The 24,456-nt window shown below is 35.4% G+C and overlaps 1 protein-coding gene across 1 annotated transcript in view; it reads right to left on the bottom strand.

The window, feature by feature from the left end:
* TTC29 (tetratricopeptide repeat domain 29) overlaps nucleotides 1-24,456 on the bottom strand; it is a gene marked incomplete at both ends in the record, with an annotated part of 109,981 nt that overhangs the window by 84,813 nt on the left and 712 nt on the right. The window contains 2 exons of the mRNA XM_082759540.1: nucleotides 6,728-6,951; nucleotides 21,110-21,193. Coding sequence (XP_082615666.1) covers nucleotides 6,728-6,951; nucleotides 21,110-21,193 — 308 coding nt within the window. The remainder of the gene's footprint in view (nucleotides 1-6,727; nucleotides 6,952-21,109; nucleotides 21,194-24,456) is intronic.

Here is a 24,456-nt window from a genome sequence, read left to right as displayed (position 1 = left end):
TCTATGCGCAAAAGGAAAATATTCCTATCAAACTTTACTGGTATCTTTTTGTTGAAAAGAGATTTAAAAATCTCTTTTCTGCTTAGGGTTTATATATATGTATATATATATGTATATATATAAAAATATATGGTTTAAACATTAAACCCTGTATATTAAACACATACAGGATTTCCTGCTCTGCATCAGAATCTCTTCAGGTGCATCTCAACTGACACGTAAGGATCTTTTCTTGTCATGCTTGAGCCATAGCCCCTGGTCAGCCCATTGAATAATATCTTGGTTTGTTCTTGGGCTGTTATCAAGAACCCTTGGCAAGTAAAGGAGTGCATGGAGCAGATCACTCAGGTCCGTGCTCTGCTTGTTGGCTGTGTTCAGCCAGACAACTGTTGAGTAGTGCAATGCACAGGGATAGTGAGGTGGAGGCTGAGTAGGAGTAACAGAATTGGTATGAAAGAAAAGAAACATACAGAAGATCTGCAAGCTGTGCTACTGTGAGTGGTTTAGTACAACTGCTGCCACATCTGTCTGTATGATCTCCTTTGTGACAGGATGTAGGAGATGAATTGAAAAGAAGTACAAGAGTGATCTTTAGAATGGAGATGAAAACAACATCCTGAAGAGATCCTGGCTTGGCATTTTCCCTGAAGAAGATGCTGTTGTTAACAGAAAACAGAACTTGTACTTCAGAAACTCACCTTTAAAATACAGGTATCAGAAATAAATATTTCAACATCTATCTCTGGCTGAATATTTTCTACCAAAGGAACCACCAGTCAGTCATTTGTTCCTGCCAGACAAAGGCTGTAGGGAAACTTTTCAACAGCTGATAACACTCTTCTTCCACTTCAGTTACTTGCTTTTAGTGAGTATGACTTAATTATAACTGACCATTCACTCTTGAAGACATGTCAAGGAACGGCCTAAGATCATTTAAGTCACTAGGAGCCATTTCTGATGTCTGAAAAAGACATCATCACTACTGGAAGTTTCATTTTTCTCTTGCCAGAGAGATCAATACCTGTGACTCAGTAGCAAGACTGCTGATGCTGTGAAGAATTCATATACGGAAAGATCCAGGATGGAGGCTCTTGGACCGATAAGGAGCACGAACAGCAACAGAAATAAACTAACAGTTTATTTCTACCTAAATTCATACATAGCAAAGAATCAGTCCCATTTTGTCCCATGGTTCGGGACAACCATGCCTCTACTAATGCAGCTAGAAGACCACACTTTGATTTCCTTTTTTTTTTTTTTTTTTTTTTTTTCTTCCTAGAAGTTTTTCCATAAGCCACACTCAGTGAGTGAAAACACACAAATGCAAATGAAGAAAGGTTGCTATGGGGTAGCATGCTGACACACAATCAAATTGCATGCAGACCCTCCATTTCTTAGATATCGTGAAGCAGGGCACACGCAGGGTGCAATCCCCTCCACCCCTCCCTAACGCTGCTAAGTACCTAAGCAGAATATACTCAAAGCACAATCTACACAAAGATGCTGGGAAATGGTCAGGATATAATTTTATCAAGTAATAATAAAGCTCCCTAATGATAGCAACATAAGACAATTCAACGGGTAATCTGGGACACTAAAAGGGGACTCCAAGCCACTGGAATGAAAACACGCCACTTAAATTAGAGGCACTCAGGCACTACTTAAAATGCAGAAATGCTGCCTCTGTTGAAGTCAGCTGGCTATATTTTGAGGTCTGGCTTCTTTCCAGAGCAGAATCATTTCACTTTCTGTAAGCTAATTGCAAGAACAATAAATTCCTCCACTGGTCTCTATCAACTGCTAGCTTTTCTCTTGTGAAACAGTATTAAGTAGATAAGGACAAATCTGCTTGGAAAACAAAAGTATTCCTTTGCCCATATACCCCCAAAACCACAGAGAAACTACCTCCACCAAGCAAATATTAAAGGAGGGTTTGGTATGTTTATCCTTTTTCTCTTCTCTCTTTTTTTTTTTTTTTTTAAATGCACAATCACTTTTTTTTCCTTCTCTCCACAATAGCATGGGTAATACAGTTATTGCAATGTTTCAAGCCCAGCCTAAGGCATAAGCGTGAAATCTTACAGAAAAAGCATTTTACTGTAAAATGCTAAACTCTATTTTCAACCTTTAGTGCCTCAGACATAGAAAGATTTTCTAGTGTGAACACATCAAATACTCATGCTTTCTTCACATACTTTAGGAAAAGTCATCTTTTACAACAACAACAAATGATAATTCATGCTGTCAAAAGTTTGCTCGCTGAAGTGAGGAAAAAAAGCACTGTTAGCAGCTCCTCCTAATTGTTTGTGTCTGATATTCCCTAGAATGCAGGTCAGCAGCTTGTAGCACGCGCGCAGATTTAGCATTTGACATACCACAAAGGCAGTGCAGGCTCTAAGAAAGGCAGGTTGTAATTCCTATTATTCACTAGCTGCCCCAACGATCAGCTAATAAGCGGTGTCTTGCCCCTTTGAAGGCACGTCCATGCTGACTATTAGCTCTACACGCTGGATTTGCCACAGAGAACAGTCATCTGCTACCACAGTGCTGACTGCTCCACACATGTCGCAGCCACTCACCTGGGGAACTTCCCATTTCTGCTCCCCTGTGCCAGCAAAGGAAAGCCAACGGCTGAGAAGAGCCTTCCTTTAATTGCTCCTGAGCTGTAACTTGCCTTCTGTCCCTTTCACCTGGTGGGGCCAGAACACAGGTAAACCAGCCCACGCTGGCAAGCACTGATCATATGAGCTCTTCGTGGCCTGGATTAGTCACCATAGGTAAGGATTCAATTAGGGTTCAGCCCTACATTTAATACACAGTTCAGATGTGATCTGAAGAGCAAAGCTTTACAAGCCCTTTTAGAATAAAACTAGGACTGGTGACCCCTAGTTTGACAAACACTAGATTTGGCACACCATCCCTGACAGGCTGCTGACCCCAGTCTAAAATACTAGATTGCACTGTTCAGTGTCAATCTGCATAGCACCATCCTTTTTTTTTTTTTGGCTCAGTGCTAACTAAATAAAGGTAGCTAGGCAATAATTTGAGGAGATGATTCAAAAAGCTTAGTGAGATTTTTAGGTACAAGCCTAACAAGTAAATTAGTAATGCATTTTAAAACAGTAAGACAGACTGTAGACACCAAGTAACAATTTGAAAAATCAGTTATATGATAAAAGGTGTGCAAACAGCAGTTTAAAGCTTCTGATTTCACTTCTAAGTATTATTATCTGAGGAAAGGCAACACTCATCATCATAATAAACTCTTCTCCCAGACAGGCATGAAATTAGGTGCTGTTCAAAAACTCCAAGAGGTGAATTTCCTTTCTTCCTGCTGTTTCCCTACAACCCACCCAACCATGCAGAGATCTAGGGTCAAATTTTATCTGCATCTTAGACAGACAAAATGGATAAAATTAATTCTATTTATCCAGTGCACTTCTGTAGGGTATGGTCATCATTTGTTCTCAGGATGTCATCTGCCAAAAGATACCTGGTTAGCAATCCTCGTTTTCAGATCAGGACAGGACTGTGGCTTCAAACTCTCTCTCCTGCTAACTTTCAGAACAGTCCTGAGTAGGGACTAGGGAGCTGTGGCTCTTCAAAGGGGTAGTAATAACAGCCTACTCACATTGGTATACCTTTAAAGGACAATTATAATTGTAAGTGAAATTACTCTGGGCAGTAAAACCAGGCAGGCAATTGGGCAGGCTATTTGATGGCCTCAAAATGTATACTTTCTTTTTGAAAAAAGACATTTTCAACAACATGTATTAAGAAATAATGGCATACATCAGATGCTGAGCTATGTAGATTACTTTGGCATTTATCCTGCAATTTTCTTTAAAAACAAAACAAAACCAAACCTAAAAATATACATATTTAAACAGGTAAATGCCTTCCCCTCCCCACCCCCCCTTTTTTTTTTTTAAACTACGGGGACCAAAACTAGTAAAAGAGAGGTTAGTACATGATAACAAATGATGATAAAGAAATAATTAGAAACAACTCTACTCTGAAGTCAGAAACATTTACATTACTTGCATCGAAGACAACCAAAGAGGAATGCAGTCAACAAGTATTGCCAATATTTCTGCAGGGCTGTTTGTTTGTTTTTGGAGGGGTAGGTTGGGGTGTAATGCTGTACCTAGGGCAAAATAAGTCTGTCAGTTATGAAAATGAAAACAGAGAGAACATTCACTGCTCTGTCCAAAGCTTAATGGTATGGACAACGTAACATTGGTAAACAGTCACAATTTTTTAAATGAAGAAATAATGAGCATAATTGCTCTTTGATATCAACTTCCACATCCTAATGGACTGCCTTGATTCATCCTGTCAAAGCAAACAATTTATGTCCATCATTGCAGAGTCTAAAATTACAGACTATCAGCAAAAAGAAAAGATTTACATATCCCACCAATAAATATGGAAAGTGGATCAACAAATACCTAACTTTCTCTACGTAACAACTCCGAAACTCTAAACTTTGGAGCAGCAGTTCTAAGCAAAACTCACAACGAGACAGCAACACTGTGATACAAAAACATCAGGTGAGAAAGCTAAAGAACAAAAGGGAAAGCTTTTTCCTGACATCAGTAATGTTTCATTTTCCACTTAGCACCTCAGGTTAAAATAAATAAATAAATAAATCTCTTCATGAAGTTTAAATTTATCAAAGAACGTACAAGTCATACAGATTTTTTTCATACCTTTACACCTGCAATCTCTTCACCACAACTGTTAACTCAGGACAGCATACTTAAGACAGGTATGTTTTCAGCTAGCCTAATATTACTGACATCAGCCACATTGTAAAACTCTCACTGTTCACTGCCCCAAATGTTACTTTAAATGCTTTAAGCCGTATTTGGCTTGAACTGTAGTGGCTGAGGAGCAAACACAGGTCAGCTGCTGTTATGACTGCTATGCTGTAGTAAGTTGCTGCTGAAGGATGAAGCCAACTGCTGAACACCTTTTAAATGGTTTCAGCTGAAGTTGTCATGAGATTGTAAACCAGAGCTCCAACCAGTTTGATTAGAATCAGACAGCAACTGGATTAGTGGAACTCCTAAATTAGTATTTGATGAGCTGTGTAATCCATATGTTATCTTCACAGCACTACTAGCTCCAACAAGCTGTGATACAAATAGCATCCACCCCTTTGTCTGCCTCACTTAAAACAAAGATTTGTGGAAAGGTTTACACTGAAACTGGCAAAAAATCAAAACTCTCGCTATCCTGATCTTGCAATTCAGTACAAATGTGTTGCTTGAACACTTGCCAACTCCATTGGCACATTCTCATTACTTTCTTTGCTTTCATTTTAACCAACTTGAACAGGCAAAGTGTGGAAATACTCTCTTCCAGAGACAAGACACAATCAGTCAGCTGATGGGCAGTATCCCATCTCTCACAGAGCCCAGCATACAATGACTGCCAATTTCAGTGAGAGAAAGGGCCTCTGCTTTCCACAGGGGCAAAATCAGCACAGTCAGCACCTTGCCTCTCTGGGAGGGAATTCCCCACCTCTATTGGCAAACAGCAGTTAATAATACAGAAAGAGATCTTGCACTGAAGGAACACAAAATACTCTCCTTGAGCATCTGCTGGAAGCAGGTCCATCAAGAGGTGCCTTAACTAACAGTTTTCAAACACCAATGTATTGGCACAATGCTTACGTACGGCAGAGTAGTCTGGGAGCAAAACCCTTTCATACTCCTGCGAACAACATGGGTCTGTGTTCAGGTTGTAGTCATACTCAAGATAAACTTGAATATTTCCTCCTATCACAGGCTGGCCAGGATTGTAGTGAATTAAATAAAGAAACACAACTTTTTGCTTTTAGACTAAACATAAACTAAACATGTTAAATGAGTGGAAAGCTGTCTTTTCTAAAATTAAGTTTTCTGTTCCTGAATTTCAGCAAGAAAGCTTAGGTCCCAAACTCTCAAGCTTTATTTTAGATTTTCCTCTTTATAGCAATCAAAATGTAACTTGAAACAAGCCAACTATAATGAAATCAACTCTGCTATGAAACAGAATTGTAGTTAGAGCTTTACCTGCCTCCATTCCTTACAATTATTCCAAGGGAGAAAAACAGAGTAAGTTATGTTACTATTTACAGTAAAGCAAAATGATAAATATAAGTGCTCAGTAAATAGTAAGCAACAGAAAAAATACAGTAATTTGGAGTTATGTCTTCACTAATATTTAGTAATTCACAGGTGGCATGTTACATCTATGTGCTGTATTTTATTTGACATGTTCACAATCCTTTTTAAGTCAGTCACAAATCCAAACAGTTAGCAGACAGTGTATTTAATAAAACCAGATTTATAAAACTATTACTGTTTGAAACAGCATTTCACCTATTAAATTTTTCTAATACAAAACCAGCTAGTCAAATCAATAGAGAAAGAAAAACAACAAATAATGAAATTGTGAGAAAACATTTGAGGTGTTATCAAAGCTATAAATATATTAAATATTTCTGATATTATAATGCACTCTCCGTGTGTTTTTTTTTCCCCCTCTCCAGAAAACCTCTCCCGATATCTGCAGTTCCTAATCATTTATTCTATAAATACAGCTTAGTTGACTAAGGCTGAAATGTGCTAAGATGCAGTAACGTTTCAAATTCATACATGAAACAATTTGGAAGCTTCCCCCAGGCATTGGCGGCTGCGGCTCCCGCTGCTCTGCTACCCACAATCCCCCCATTTACCTGCTCGCTGGGCTGCCTCAGCCCTGGTCAGGAAGTGGTAAAGCTGATCCAGCTTATCAGGCTGCTCCTCCAGGGACTTCTGCTGCCATATGGCTGACCCAGGCCCTGCAGCCTCCCTCAAGGCATTCCACTTCTGTATCAGAGTGAAGAGCTCGGAGAAGGACTTGTGATAACCCTGTCGCAGCATGTCTATGCAGATGTTCTCCTTGTATGAATTCCTGTTACTGGGAATAAGAAAGACGGATTTTAAGCCTTTAAACCTGCATTCTGTTCTCCACCTTACCAAATAATTACAGATACTAAAACAGCTTTCAAGATGAGACCTCTGCAGTTCACCAGCAGGGAAGGGGTATATTTTTCCCTTCTCAGAAATCATTCTACCAAAATAAAATTACAAATATCCTACCCTAGGGAAGTAAACATGGGAATAGTGAATAAATATCCAAATATATATTGCAAACATGTTCAGAATATACTGACATTTTTAGCTGGTACTGTTAAAAAAAAAAAAAAAAAAAAAAAAAAAGGTTGACTGATGGGAAAAAAGATATGTTTACATCAGTTTATGAAGACACAAACTCTTAGTTTGCTTTAAAACACTGCAGAGAGGAAAAGATGAAACATCCTACATGTCAAAACAATGTATACATTCAATAGTTTTGCTGTAGGATACAGTCGCTTGGTTTAATACGTCAAACATATCTTGTGTCAGAAACACAATTGTTAAATGTTATTTTGCTTCTCTTTAGCATATAACTTCAGCTGGGACTAGTTCACATCCTAATTTTAAAATCAAGCGATGCAATGATGAATTTACATCAAAATTATCCAATTCATAAACTCTGAAAAGATATACTAATCCAAAAGTTGTATAATCAAATATTCTCAAGAGTTAATATATCTTTTTAGATATTATTTATGGAAATAATCAAAATATTTCTTTTATTCAGCATGAAATGATTATTGTGTCTCAACCTGGAGAAAGCTATGAGTTCAATGGGACTACCTGAAACACTGAAGCGTAAACGTAAATGTTTGCAGGAGCAGCTATCTAGTTTGGGAAAACAAACCCTCATCCCAGTAAAAAGACAAGGACCGAAATGTGGTAATTTTAATTTGTATATTCCACTTAAATTTTCTATTTGTTTTTAAGACTGTCTTTTAAGACAGTCTTATTTAACTACTAATTCTTAGAGGCATTAAAATAAATATGGAATTGTGAAAACTGAGATTTGCAGTGTATGCAAGAAATTCAGATGACCTCATGCTGAACAATAGCCCAATTAGAATAGTATTTCTAGCCTAAGAAGAACTACTGCAGTTCTTTAACAATCCTAATTAGAATTGAGATTATGTAAAAAAAAAAAAAAAAAAAAGTCTTAGCTAGATGTCAGTCAAGTAAATGGTAATCTGAGGTGCAAGAACTAAAGAATCTGCATTATTTCAAGTTTAATATCATTATAAAAGAAAAAGCTATTAATTACTCCATAAATTCACATTAATCCTTCATTTGTATTTCTTACATTTTAGTTGCAGAACTGAACACAAAAAACATTACACAATTCTAAAAGGTACATGATATGACATAGACTAAAATACTGAGTGTATTTTTTAATGTATACGTATTTCAATATTGAAAAATGCAGTGTTTACGTGTACAAGAGAAAAAACATAACTATTCTGTACCAGAAAAACATTTGCAAAATTTATCTTAGAAAAGTAAATGAGAAGTATCTTTAATCATTTACACTATATTTGGCACATACCAGGTTCTCAGTATACAGCTTCAAAATACCATGCAGATATTATATTAATAAGGTACAATATATTATCTACTCTGTATATGGAATGCTTTTTTCTTTTTAAAATTTCTTTTTAAAATGTGTTTTTTTAACAACAAAAAAATATATATATGTAAAAAATACCTAGCATCTTCAAAAGGCCTAGGACTGAATCCTACAGTAATATCACCCAAAGCATTGGAAAAAATTCTAAATAGCAGACGTACATACATGCATCTTTATTTATCTATATATGGTCTATACATTAGTATATGTGTGCATGCATTATATGATCAGATGTGTTAGAAGCAAAGAAGAAAGTAATTAGCTGCTAAAACATCTTAATAGTAACTGAACAAAACATCATTCCGTTCATTTTTAACACTCAATGCACAGTACCAATATTTGTATAAATACAAAAACTGTGTCTGTGTAAGATGTTACTTGTTGTGGATTAACGCACTTGATGTCAAAGCACATTTTCTGCACAAGACAGCATTATTAATGAACCAATACAGGAAAACAACAAATGCAGGAAAATTTCTGTTTAAAAATTACTTTCACCATTCTTTTTTAACAAAAGGCCACGCAACTTAATATATTAATTGAAATAATGCTGAAGTTACCAAATGTACAGAGCACATTTCTTCTTTGCCAAAGATAACTGTGTTGATAACTCTTAAGCAATGAAACTATCTTGTGTATAGCCACTCAAATTTTAGAGGCATAAAGATAAAAGTTATCTCACAAAGCTATAATTAAAAGCAGGCAATACACAAAGAGACAAACAATACATTTGTTTCTTTAAATTACTACAACACATCAGCCACAAGTGCCTGATCACATGAAAGATACAGAAAGGCCAGAAATGAACGATAGTATGGGGATGAATGTTATTAGTGACACCTAAGAGAGAGCTTAACACTGCAACCAATTTCTGAAATTGGTTCAGTTATCCGAGTGGATCCAGATGGAAACGCCAGGCTTCTTTCTCCAACAAGCAGTCCTTCTGAACAGAGGAGTGGTGTCAGTGACAGAAGAAAACTGAAAAGTTCTTGAAATATCTTTCAGCATCTTGAAATAAATTATAAGTCCTCAATCCTCAAAATCCTTTTCGTACTGCTTTTTATAATATTGTGCAGCATGTAAAATAAGAGATTATATACAATGCCTCATGTTTTACATTCCTGCACATTACTTTATTCCTAACATCAGTATCAAAAATGGATACCTAATTAAATGTATGTGATTTATTTTATAAAATCCAACTGCTAACTTTATGGTTCTAGTACATTAATAAACTAGTTTATGCTGAGCCTTTTGAACCTTACTACCACATGTATTAATTATGATATATTACTAAAACAGCAAGTTTATTTTTCTACATCGCGTCCACGCCGATTTTAGGTTTCCTTTGAACAATTATGTTACTCCGGGAAGCAAAATGAAAAAAGACTGGCCTTTCATTTGGTTGAAGCGGAGCCGTTCAGGAGGTTTAATGGTCTCTGGGGGCATCTACTGGAAAACTGGAAAACTGCAGGCCGGACAAGTTAATCAGGCAGCTGTCAGCGCGGCACGGCGCGGCGCAGAACAAAGGGAAGGCGCAGCACGGAGCCTGTTCGCGGGGCGCAGCCCGAGCAGGGCGCAGGACAAGAGCCCGGCTCCGCTGCCTGCGCTGCCTCCCGCTGCTCGCTGCCCCAAAAGCACGGTGCCAGAAACATGCCTGCACTGCGCGCAAGCAAGCAATTAAGCTAATCAGATTATAAGGAGTGCATAGCCGGGTAATGTTCCCCGTGTTTCATTTTGAAATTGAACTGTAAGGTGAATATAGACCTGAAGTCCTCTTTCCCCTTTGAACGACCATATGCGCATGTTGGGAGAAAGATTTCAAATGCACCTGTAAAGACATCTTATTAATAACAACAACATCTGTTTTTATGATCAAACAGAAGCAAATAAATCTAAACCAGCAGATTATTTATTTTTAAATCGTGAAAGCAACAGATGAAAGCCGATACTTAACGCAAACACAGAGGAACAGCGGATGCTCAGCACTGTCTGATTGCGCACCCGTCTCCCTCATCCACAATCTCTCTCATCTTTCATCGACATCCCTGTTGATGTTACTAGATACTGGTTCATCCAGGTTGGGTAAAGTAGTGAAACGAGGTCACTTTACTGATCTGGTTGGGTATTCTGCCTTTGGCATACACCAGCAAAATTCTGTGCACTTGTGGGGTGGTGTCTGTGTGTGTGTGTGTGTGAATCAGCAGCATTTCCAATACCAAATAAATAAGTACTAAAGTTAAAGCTGCCATTTTATTAGGACCATGTTTTAGATGGCACAGGTAGAAGCAGCTATTGAATGTAGATCTGCGAGCTTGAAAAGGCACTGCTACTGTTAACATACAATGCCCTTTAAATGTACCAGGATATTGCTACAGGTATTTCACTTTACTTACACTACACAACTACTTATATAATTTTCTTTTATTATCATTGCTATTCAAAACCATCCAGAGCCATGCTGAGAAATCTGGCTTGAGCACAGGAACCTGATTCTGATCTGCATTTCCTGGTGCAAAAATCAGAAACACAAATCTTCACTGAGGCTAATGAAATTACGTTGTTGTTGCCACCTCAGGGACCTTCCTATGTTACCGTACTGTACTTTTACAAGAGTCTTAAGCAATGTGTGGAGATCAGCAGAGTATCATCCTACTTTCCCTTTAACTTCAAATCCTACACAACAAAGCTATTTGCTTTCTATCCTTTACAGAGAGAAAAGGAAACAGAAAGTAAGAGGCCAAGTGACAAATACTGGTGTTAGGAATAATCAAAATAGTCAATGTATCATAACAGAATTTGTTATTGTGAGCTTAACTCTCCATATTTCCTGTCTGATGTGGTCAATTACAGACATGCAAAATAGGTAAAATGGCTACTAGTTTCAGACGCCACTTTTTTTTTTTTTTTTCATATTAAGGTTCGTATCTTTAAATTCTCTAGGATTTAGTTAGTACTATAGGTTAATGCCAGCTGCTGATTACAATGCAAGTGTACTGTAATTATCTCATTTTGTAAAGTACTAAATGGCATAGATTAAACAACTATAGTATATAAAATTAAAATGTATTAACAATGTAAAATAATTACTATACCAATGATTGTACTAATAAACTGTATTCAGATAGATTTCATCCACTTGGGATTTCCTCTGTAGCTCAAAAGTTAATGACTGATACAAATGCCTTAGATTGGGATGACAAAATTAAGAAAAAATAACCAAGATATTTTTGCTTACCTTTATTTAAGCAAGTACTAGTTATTATACTTATTGCCTATAAAACTACATGAAAAAATAATATAAATCAAGTATGTGAACACTTAGCTACTTTATGCTTAACTTATACGCATACACACACGATATAAATAGGGACGTATTAGAATTTCCTCCGTAAAATTTGGAAAGTGTATGCATAAAGTAAAACCAATTATACTATAGAAAGCAAAAAAGATAAGCGTGCCATAAGTGCTTAATATTTCAGGCTGTTCTGCCTAAGAATCAAACAAAGAGTTATCATTTATTTACAGCTGGACATCCAAAAAACCTTAAGAGTTTTGTTACAGTTGGTGAACCACGTCTGTAGTGAAGTCACTTTTGCAGGGCCCTGTTGAAGATGAGAAGTACTCATTTAGATGCTTAGTAAATACAGATGCTGAAAGATTTCACCAGTTCAGCATTCAGTGATGCTATGATCAAGTGTTACAGTGGTATTAAACCATTCACTCACACTGCTAGAAACCACACTGTCATGCATTTGCGTTGCAATCCACCAAGGTTAGGTACATACCGAACTTGAAAAGATATCCAAGTAGTCAGAGTATCTGAATTCAGTGGGAAAAAATATAAACATGAACACCTGGGTGAGTCTAGCTCTCAGTGTGCTGGTGTACTTAGCACGTTTTCACCACATACTGTTACTGATACAAGGATATTTAACTGCATGAGGGCACAACCCTCTTTAATCCCAGTTTAAAGGCTGCCTGCTTAAATACTTCTCTTTTAATGAAATATTTACTGGGTAGTAATATGTTAAATTGTAGAATATAGCAATCTCATTAAAGAAAGATATGAAAGTACAGTAAATGCTATTAAGTAGTAATAGACAGTAGCTTACACATGAGAATTTTTGATTACTAAAGCTGAGATTAATAGGATGTTTTGGGATGGGGTGAAAGATTTTAATTCCAAATTATGAAGATTAAATAGCTAGTGTCCTACTATAAAAAGCATAAAATCAACCAACCCCTCAAATGTTTTGATAAGTGGTCCCTACTCCAAATAGCAAATAAAAAATATTGCATAACAATTTGTACATATCATCAGAAGTAGGAACATCTCCTTGAAAATGAATTATGCAAAAATTATTTTTTTAAAAAATAAGGAAAGGATTGTGGAGTTACATATTCAGAACTGTTAATGTAAAGATGAAAATAAAGTGTATCAGAAAATAAATATTGTACCCTACATACAAGTACAATAACTTTCAGCACAAGTAATGCAGTATTTTTTCATCTATTGCCTCACAATCTGACTATCGTCAAACCACACTTTAAACTAAATCATGCAATCAAAGGTGGATGCATATCCTGTCAGTAGGATCCCACAAAGAACACACATATTGGACTCGCTTTCTTTTGTTCAAAGCTACACTGCCACTTTAATACTACATAAAATGAAAAATTAATCAATTATAAACATCAAAGGATGACATAGAAGAAGTATTTTAAAATGAATGTGAGTACTGTAATAATTAAGAATCCTCATTAACACAGAAAATGGAGATATAAATTTAGCAATGAACTTTTGGCATATTTTGTTCCTAAACAGAAATGCAATGAAAGCAATTAAAAAAAAAAAAAAAAAAAGGTGCTAACCCTATAAAAGTGTTTCTCATACAACAGTGCACACACCTGTAATCATTACTTTCTATTTTAAGCACAAGAAGAAAAAAAACATTATCTTCATTAATCTTTCTGCTTTTCTTTCTAAATTAATTACGCTCATTAACAAAAAGTAATTCCAACCATATTTTATGGACAGTTATTTATCAAAATGAACTATTTTTTAACTTTCCCCTCCTAATTCAGAGCTGACCTAATGGACCAAGAGCCAGGAATTTCTGCAGTTGTCTTTCATTATCTTTGAAAAAGATAATTATCATTATTTTTTCTCTGTGTCATTTCAAGCTTAATCATCATCTTATGATTACCATAAAACACTATACAAGGCTATTCATTTACAATCATACTATTGCCACGAACAATTCCCAGAGTATTTTTGCATTTGTTTATGATGACCTACTCAGTCTCAGTACCAGAACTTACTCAGTAGTCTAACGACAAGTAGACAGAGATTAAGTGTGAGGGAAAGAAAAGCAAGGATTTTACAAATTCAGAAGGATTCACTGTGAGAATTATTAGGAAGTCATGACTGCATCAAGGCAAATTGGACTGTCTTTCTTTATTTCACACTTTTTCATATGTTAGAGATGCTTCACCTTTGTGGAATATTTTAAAAATAGACGTCAGTTGTGTATAGCTTGTACATTATCTCCAGTACTAAATATTGTTGAACTACTGAGAAATGAAAGCACTAGAAAACCGTAAGACCAAACTTAGTAAAAACAACAAGTTACATAAAAAAGAAAAACTTCAGCTCTCTGTGTTCTTCTTTATTAAAGTATGTCATGTATTTTATCTTTGCAAGAGTTTGATGAGTTTTTGCAAGTAAAATTCTGTTTCCTCTATACTTGCTAATAGTCATGAGAATCTGTAGTTTGCACCTTCCCATTAAAAATGTATTGTATTTTTTGAAATTATTCACCCCGCCTTTTATCCAGATCATGTCTTTGAAAGGAGGAAGTAGATAATAAATGGAATAATTCATGATTTCCCATTAAATATGAAACTTTCTTTTGCAGAGTTTAGAAAATGAAGTTCTACATAATGTACAGAAGTTGATTAGAACTTTTTTTTAACCTTTTCAAGAAAAACCTTTCACATTACACAAATGTACAGAGAAGTTTCTTTAGGAAAGGCAAACCATTCACTTCCCACACAGTTCTGTTCTTTAGATCACTGTCCAATTACACTAAATCATATGTTTATCAGGCCTCAAATTCACAGAGATCATTCATCTGACCAAAAAGAATGTGTGCCTCTAAGTACTAAAATCTCTTTTTGAAAGTTGTTTAATAAACATTGAATCCTGGTCGTGACAAGTAAGATTGTTAGGAATTATTCAGACAGAAAAAAAAATACATATTTAAATAATATTGTGAAAGCAATGGCAAAGAAAATTAAAATTTATCATCTAGCTCAATAAGTAACTTGTGCCATCTCCCTTTCCACAAGCATCCTATCAGTAGGGAGTTTGGGATAGAGCCTTAATTTAAAATTTATTTTACTGTGAAAGACTACATTTCTCTGCTTTTGAATTACATTCTTCCTTAGTTATTTTAAAATGAAGAATCATCCTTGTGAAACGTAAATGAGTTGACACAACATTCGACCAGTTCTCAACGTGAGTAATGTGACCACAGGTTATAAGGTGCTCTTGGGTCACATCCAAAGACTGGTATCAGCAAGAACAGCAAAATCTTACTAAGACTTGACTATGAAAGGCAAAGACCAGTTGACTTCTTGCTCCTTTTGCTGCTTCTTTAGCTGCTTGGAGCTCTCCTCTCTCCCTCTGTCTTCTTAGTATTATACAAAGAAGGAATGGAAGCAGCTTCAATGAGTCCCTCAATATAGCCAAACACTGTGCAATCAAGGACTGAAATACAAGGGGAAAGCAGAATTTGCACTTACGTGTTAGCTGATCCATGTCTGAAATCTCCTTTTGCAAGCTTTTTGGTAACAGCATTTGCATCTTCTTCCTTGCCTTAGCTCCACACTAATAAAATATCTTTACTAGCTTTTATTCTTAGCAGTGCCTCTGTCCCTTGAGATCCTCACTCCTCAGTTTTACCTCCTAAACCATTTTGGGGTGGGGGAATTCATAACACAGAAGAGGTCAAATCCACCTTACAACACAGAATTCCCAAACCTACATTACGCGTGTCCAAATTGGGAAGCTCCTGTAAAGATGTCAGGTTGCTAAAAAGAGAACATGGCAATATAGTAAGCTGTCAATGAAAAAAGAGGACCCAATCTATTTGTTTAGGAAAAGATACCACAGGTAACCTATGAAGACAGTCCACTAATTTATTTTGTAGAAGTGAAAGCAACTAGAAAATCTGGATTAATCAAAGACCCAATCAGTCATTTGTACTCAGCTTCATTAAAGGAACAGGTCCATTAACACCAAGAACAATGACAAATACAGAAACAAAGCTAAAAAGGAGCACAGGAACTGTCATGATTTAAACAACTGATCAACACAGGACAAGGTCAGAAGAAGCCCAGTCTAACAGCAGGGTTTAGTAGTCTGTCATGGCTGTGATGAAAATGAAGACTGTGATGAAAATGAAGGATAAAACACTCTTCAAGCTAGGCCTTCTCCTCTCCATCAACCCACAAACCCCATTCTTCTCCCTTACTGGACTCTCTGGAACACCCTGGCTCTAATCAGGTGAGGAGGTTCCTTCCTCTCTAGTCCTGGAGGACAGATGGGGTTAAATATGCAGAGACCAATGGGTAAAACATGCAAGGACATAGGACAGAAATCTGTTATTTCTTCAAAGTTATCTTGAAGACTTGCATATAACCCCTTGTTGATTTTCTGACATCTTTCTTTTTTTTAACCTAAGATTGACATTGAAAACAGCAGGAATTTGGGAGGGGAGGATAGTTAATAATTTGTCCCTTTAATTCTTTAACTGAAGAATGGAAAAATAATCTGTTATATAGCGCTAAGATTCAAGATGGATACCAGGTCATTTTTGTTCTGGACTTGCCTTTTTTTGTATAAACACCGCCTCAGAAATTAGAAGATGTGGAAAGGTACATTCACTATCTGATCTATTTTACACTTTTCAAAATGCAATAGTTCCCTAGTGTGGGATTCAGCTGATAAAACATACATGTCTACAGCTGAGCTGCTCAGCCCGAGTTCAGTATATAGGCAACAGAGAGAAACAGGTACTTCAAAAGTATAATCCACCTTATTCTAAAGCAGTTGTCTGAAGATTCAAAGATGGGGTTCAACTAATCAAGAGATTTATTCTTACTTACTTCCATTGATTATACGGGGTGATTAACCTAGTTATTTGGATCCGAGTTAAACTTGTCTGAAATCCCCTTTGCTCTTTATGCAAAGCAGGACATAGGTTTCCAGAAGTAAAGAATTACTATTATAGTCACTAGTCATCATTCCTACAGCAAAAAATATTACATTCCAGCTTTCTTATGTTGAGATGTTGTCTTACTCAAAGAAGCACCATTTTTCTATAGCAGTTGGAAGAAGAAAAAAAATTGTAAAAGTCTCTTTAGACAGACTCTAACAGTACCTCATATCTTGTAGCTCACTGCAGGCGATGGCAATCATTTGACTGGAAAAAATAAATAAATGACAAAGCCCATTGTTTAAGAGGGCTGTTTAATACTCACCTGCCTTTGAAATTACCAGAAGCCTGTCTCATAAAACATGAAATTGCTGGGGAATAATTCCAAAGTTTGGAGGACCCATACAGCCTTTGGAGAATTACAACATTATATTTAATTAGAGAAAGAAAAGCAAAATAATACTTTTAACTCTTCCAGTCTCTACTTCTGGGGATAAGTCTGAGAATTTGAAGGCTGAGGGCCATGCTCCGGACATAAAAGCTGCAGAATTTGGAAGGTGACAGCATTTCCATAAGAAAATCTTGCAGAAACCTACAAAGAGTCAGACACCCACTTCTATACAATCTGCAGACCAGCCTTCTCATGAATTCTACGTAGAACAACTCACTGTTATTCAAAATGCATATACAATAATTTGTCTCCTGCCTGAAAAAGTAACATCAAAGTATGTCTTTACAGAAAGAAAATTATCAGGTTAAGCTGTCCATAACACACTGCTCAACCACAAGACAGAAAACACAAACACTACTGTTTCTGCTCATCTAGGTCAGCCAGTATCTTCTCTGTATAACTGAGAAGTCATCTGACTACCAACGAGTCCAGAGTAAGGACACTAGAAGTCTAATCCCACCATCTAATTCATAGAAATACATCCAGTAAAACCAGTAATGCAGTATTTTTGTTACTGCCAACCACAACTGTTCCTCTCATCAGAAAGATTTCAAAATGTCTCTTTTTAGTCTTTAACTCCTTTTTGTTAATATGGTTTTATCCAGATTTAATTTGCATGAAGAGAAGAGAACTGTAACTTGATCTTTCTGGCCCTGACAAAAAGATCAGGAAACAAGAATAACATTATGAAATTCTGGACCATTCTAGGCTCTAATTTCATGTGAAGACTCAATCCTGGAATCAATCTTTTGATGGAAAATGCCTTACTTCACAGTTCATCATGAACCTTTTGACACTTAGATCAGTCATAAGAACAAATTTTAATTTTTACTGCAACCTGATTTCAAGCCATTAATGATTTGGTGAGTCAAGACTAAGAACAGTATTCAGGGAAAGCACCATGAAGGCCAGTGGAGTCAGCCAACCTTCTCACTACTTACAAAAGGCTGTGGCAAGAACGCGGTCACCTTCTGCATTAATGGGAACCTTTTTTTTTTTTTTTTCAGCCCTCCCCTCCTCATTTCTTTTCCATTCATAGCTTCTTGCACCACATTTACTTCTGACTTCAGGACACGGGCTTAGAGAAAGAATCAAAACAAAATCAATAAAAAAAAAAACCAAAGCAATATCTTGTTTTAATGTAATTGAAGTACTATCTTTCTTTAGCATTGTTTTTCCTTCCTCCTCTATCACATCATCCTGATACAAAAAAATACTACCAAAAAACCTCTAAATTTCCCCAACAAACAGAGATTATAACATAAATACACTTAGAGGAATTCTCATTTACTGAACTTCGGAAGAGAGAACAATACTGTGTAATGGAAAAGTGACTGCAACATCTTTTTTCCCTTCAACTACAAAGTAGCTTACATAGTTTTCAAAGAATAACATGCAGCACACAATTTTAGGGAACAATTTTAAAGAATACTGCTTTTTTCCATATATGTAATACTATGCTTAAATTCCAGCATTTAACAGGTAATAAACTCTTATCTGTCTAATTGGCACTGAAAAAAGTAAATGAAGTTTAATAGTAAGCAGAAGTGTGACTACAAGAACATTTTGACAAAAATAATTGCTTAGTAACAACATGGATGTTAATTTAATAAATTGTTATTAAATAATAATTTATTATTAATTTCCATAGGAGCACGAAATTGCTTGTAAATATTGTCCTTTCCAGTAAACAGTAAACAAACTAATTTTATAACTAGAGTACTAGGAGCATATTAGCTATTTTTTTTCCACCCACAAATTGCCAAGACTTCTCCCACCCGCATACCCTAGCAATTGTCAGCACAGGGGATGCAGAACTCACACTTGAGAATCATTAATCAGTACATCCTTACACTAATGAATCTGCATTTAAACATGCAGTACCACTGATCTGCACATGCACAACTGCAAATCAGTGTGGAAGAATTTGCTTTAGTTCAAAAAAAAGTAAATTTCTGTTAAAAATCTTGTTAACTTATTTTGTTGACCAAACTCCACGACACTATTGCACTGGCTAAAACTAGTGGCTTTTTGCTTTAATTTTAAAGCACTGAATGACAATTCTTCTGGAAAAAATAATAATAATAATAAAAAAATATATATATGTAAACAAAAAACAAACACAAAAGATCATAACTCCATTACACAGTATTTAAAACTTAAAGTCTATTCACTAAATAAGTATTGTCTAAGTATCTCAACACATGTACAAGTAATTAGGTGGCAAAAGAAAGACTCCCTGCTCTTTTATACAAGGGTACAACAATCTACTTTTGGAATGAAAACTATTTTAAAGCTACACAACATATTATAAGCCCTTTCTCACACTTTTTTAATGAAAAAATCTTTTGTCTGTAGAGGCATACAAAACGTAACATTGATTTTGGTAATATTATTTACAGATATGGCATTGCCTTACTTTTAAATTGGCTCAAAATTACAGTTGATGCACCTAGTTTTTTACAAGTATATTAGCCCAGTACTAATGTAGCTGTGTAGCTGCTAGTTTGTTACTTTTTATTTTGTTATTTTTTTGCTTTAAAGGTTTACTGAACAATAGTTGTAAACTATATACTACAGAAATTTTGTAACTGCTGAGTTACTATCAAAACATGAAATTCTAAGAGTAACTAAAAACACAGACCATGAATGTAATCTTTCAAAAGGTGCACTTACAAATCTGCCTAGAAATAAACCAGAACGTATATGACATTTCAGTTTTAATCATTAAGAGGTTTTTATAACTTTGAAAAACAGCATGTTAAGAAACACTAGGGAAACTGCTACAATGGCACCCCACTTTGCCTTGGTATTGCAGGACTTCGATATTCTTTGAGCGTGGAGCAGATAAGGCTGCTGTGAGGCCAGGAATAGTTAGTATGACAGCATGATCAAAGTCTACACAGTCTGCTGGCTAAGTATAACACGGTAGGGTTTTAGGACAGTGCTAAAGTTATTACCCCCAGACTTAAAATACCCCTGGTATTTTTCTAGATTCTCATTTGAAAGTGCATTATGAAGGTTTGCAGGTACATCCTTAGGCTAGGAGGAAGAAATGAAGCATGCTGACCAGCTGGTCAAATTCCTGTCTGATTAATAGAATGTTTCTAATCCACAAGGGTGATCTTGCAATATTAATTGTTAAGGAGCCTAGAGCCCTTGTATGTGCATCTTTTTATTATTTAAATATTGAAATAAATAAATCATCTCACTTAAGCAATTCAGATTTGTAAGAATTATTTCATTAATTTTGATGGCGCTGAACCCCAGCTCTGTTAAAAGCCCCCAGAAAAATAAGTCAGTTGGTAGCCTCTTGTAACATCTAAGTGTAAACACCTCAGCTGCAAGAAATCAAAAATTATATAGATTTCTTTCATTCATTGGGTTTTTAAATAACTAATGGTGTATTAAATGCTTCACCACAGAACTCAGCAGTTGGGCTTTGCTAAATAATAATTCAAAATTACAAGAACATGTATGTCTATATACTAAGCTTGTACCCCAGAGGAGATATTTCACAGAGGCTCAGAGGAGGAAAAAAAAAAAAAAAGGTAAAAAAAAAATAAGCACAATTTCAAGTATAATTACTGACACAATCTTAAATACAGCATTACAAATATGATATAAAACCTTGGTAAATACACAAATTAATAAGGCCAAGGAGTTAAATGCTTTGATACATTTAAGATCAGGAGAAATATCCATCATTATTTAATAACAACTTCAATTTTTAAATGCCAAGTTCCACTAAAAAGGGTAGGGCCTAGGGAACTTTAAATTTAAATGATTATGATGACTAGAAACAAAGGAAACAATAAACTTATGGATGTTAAAATGCCTCAAAAAAAAGCCAACTTACGCAGCAGCTTCTTGTTTTGACAACCCTTTGATATTCTTCGCCAAATAATCATCTATGCCATCTTTGTCTTTGATCAAATGAATCCTAAATTTAAATGAAAAAAATTAAAAGAAACACTGTGAGGTGCTAACATAGACTTCTGCAGCATGTATAATATATTAGCATTGCCAAGTAGAGCTAAATACTGAAATATTGACAGAGTAATGTATCAGACATTCTATAAACACATACAAATATCTTTTTAATTTTTAGGTCTGTAGCTATTTCAAATCTTTATTTCTGCAAGAAAAAAAAAAAAAAAAGAATTGGTTTAGCTTTCACAGACCTGGTTATGTGATATTTCTGTCAAAGCTACAAGAAATTGTGTTAGCTAAATCAATAACAATTAATTAGGCTACCTATATTTAATCTGTTTTCTAAATCAGAGCCATTACATTTTTGTGTTATCAGTATGGACCAGAGTGGTCTAATTTATTGTGTATTTCACTTTTTCAAAGAAAAAAAAAATCCTCAAATCCAATTCAAATATATCTTCCTTAGTGCAATGCAGAGTTTTAAGTCTGCTCTCAGCTGTCCACTATTTGAGCAGTGCATTACTAAAAGTGCTCTGCTAGAGGGGTAACAAGTGGGCAGTGGCCAAAGAAATGGCACAATTCCTAAAAATTTCAAGGTGCTAAGATCTAATTTTAAAATTTGAACTATGTATCATTTAATCTTTCATTTGAGCCAACATCTCTACTCTGATACGCAAAAGATGCCTCGAATTTTAAAGTATAATATGCACTTCCTGACCATAAAGTGTATTTAAATAGATTCTGATATTCCAACAGCAGAGGACATTAACTTCATAAAAGTAATGTGAATTTATTTTTGTTCTTTAAAAGACCATAAAGATTGTCTGGTTAACCAATCAAAGATAAAAGAAATTCAACATTACTGTTTCACATAAATCTATTACTTTCCTCTCTCTCTCTGTCTGTATTACATTGCTGTCTTTCATTATAGGCATGAGAGTAATTCTTTTCATAACATTTGCTAATGTAAGCATCCCGCTCCTTATTGCTCTGAGAATACCAGAGACACTTCATGAAGTTCATTTAAATGAAAACAAAAGAGCTAAGCAATGTAGAGATATTTTGATATGTCTGTATTTAAAGCAATGTAATAGTGAAAACTTGCAGCACAAATAAGGCATTTCAATTTGTTCCAGAATTTACTACTACTGAGACACACCAACAGAGGCTTGTGCTTTCAGGCAGCACAGAACACAATCCATGCAAATTGCTGCTGGCCACAAAAAACACACACCTCATAGATACTGACATAAAAATTCAGCAATAATCAACATCAAAATGTAATCAATATCAAAATTTTCAAAATAGTGACTAATTAGGAAGACAGCATCATTAGGACAAAGATAAGGCAGTTATTATATATTTTAAACTGATGTAAAATATATGTTAAGATACAATAGTTTCATTATACCAGGTAACAAAAACATAGTCGCTCAGAAATACCAGTTTTCAAGTAAGTATAAGCTATTCAAAAAATGTACCTGAAAAATAGCATGTCTGTGTAATTAAATATGAACTATTTGGTAGAAAAATCAAAAACAGCTGAACTTTGTGCTTTAAGATTGCAAAAATGAGCCTTTTTCAGACCACAAGCACATAAAGAACCCACCAGATATAGAAGGAAAAATACTAAAAGGTTCAGACCCCCAAACTGAAATGTTCAATTCAAGATACAAATTTCTAGGCACCACTTTCAGCTTTCTTCAATTTAATCTATGCTGCAATGAGAAAAATAAACTCAAACTGGAATAAAGGGAAGACTTATGTCTTCTCACTATACTCTCAAAGATATTTAAATTGGAAGCAATCAGGAAAAAAAAAAAAAAAAAAAAAAAACACAGAACCATACATGTATATGATTTAAACTGTTACCTGCCTTACAGTCAAGATAAAAATTCCTGAATTCTGATTGGGAACACTTTCTAACTTAATAAAAGAAAAAGACATATGCAGCCATGGTTAAAGAGAGCAAAATCAACAACTTGCAAACTAGCTGCTGTTTACGTATGCCTCACCACAGCCTGTGTATCGGACTGATGGAAGTAAAAGACAAGTATACATAGGGGAAAAAAACCAGTAGATAATTCCATTACCTCCAATAATCATTACTTAAAATATCTTGTTATATGCAATGAGAATTAAAAATAATAGAAGTAATTAATGTGAAGAACTGACTCTGTGACTTAGAATAGACATTGTTTCTAATAGAGGAATGAGTTGAGGATGGCACTGGCTAAGAAGCATCATTTCTTTTCTTCAAGAAATTGTCACTTGCTTCTTCCAAACGGTTTAGACTTATTTCTCCAGTGTTCAATTATGACTCACTATATTTCATAAATAGTTTATATAAAAGTATTCTCCACCTGTAAATTGAATCTTATTTAAACTACTCCCTTATTAAAAACAAACGTATTTTAATCCAAGGGACAGCTATTCCACAGTTAGCATTTTATACCATGCATTATTTTAACTATTTCTGTTACCAGTTTACAGAGCAAAAATAGCTACTGATTATTACTAGAAATAGACTTCACAATAAATACACCTGGCATTTTAATCAAAGAACAGTACAAAGTTGCATGAAATACGAAGGACACCAAACTGATTCTCACATAACTCTCTATCCCCACTGAATATTCTGTTAACTTAGACTCGAGCTTTCCCAGCATTTCCTATCGAAGAAAATGGCAGAGCTTGTCTTGTTCTAATCACTAGGCACCTACAGCATCGCCTCCACCATTACAGAAACACATTTCTTTTCTGCAGATAGGCACAACTTCTACAGAATTGCTGGAGAATTATCTTCTAGAATACAAAATTTCCTAAGCAAAGGAAAGAAACAATCCTAACTCTGAGGTAAGCTCTCCAGCAACATAGTTACCAGAAAAAGTGAGGGCTGCAGAACACGGCTCCAGCCATACAGATTTAAATTATTAGTTTTTTAATATCTTTTAAGATGCACATAATTGCATTTTCTCATTCTATCAATGTATGAGAGAACATCTGCCAGTATGAAGCCCTGAATCCTAACTGCTTTAGACATGAAGAAGAAGCTGCTGAACTCACAGATACCCCAGACCCGTGAGCCAAAGGGCAATGGGAAACACTCAGACTGGGGAAAAAACAAAACAAAACAAACAAACAAACACAGAAAAAAATGAGAAAGGAAGATGAAGAAAATAGCCACAAGTCTTTCTGAAATGGAGGCAATTCCAGAAAAAAAGAGTATAGATTTTCAGGACTACAATTATGGATGATTAACTAAAGAATAGA

Source organism: Aythya marila, assembly GCF_965140915.1.
Source record: "Aythya marila genome assembly, chromosome: 4".
Classification (NCBI taxonomy): domain Eukaryota; kingdom Metazoa; phylum Chordata; class Aves; order Anseriformes; family Anatidae; genus Aythya; species Aythya marila.
This window is presented reverse-complemented; position numbering and strand designations above follow the sequence as displayed.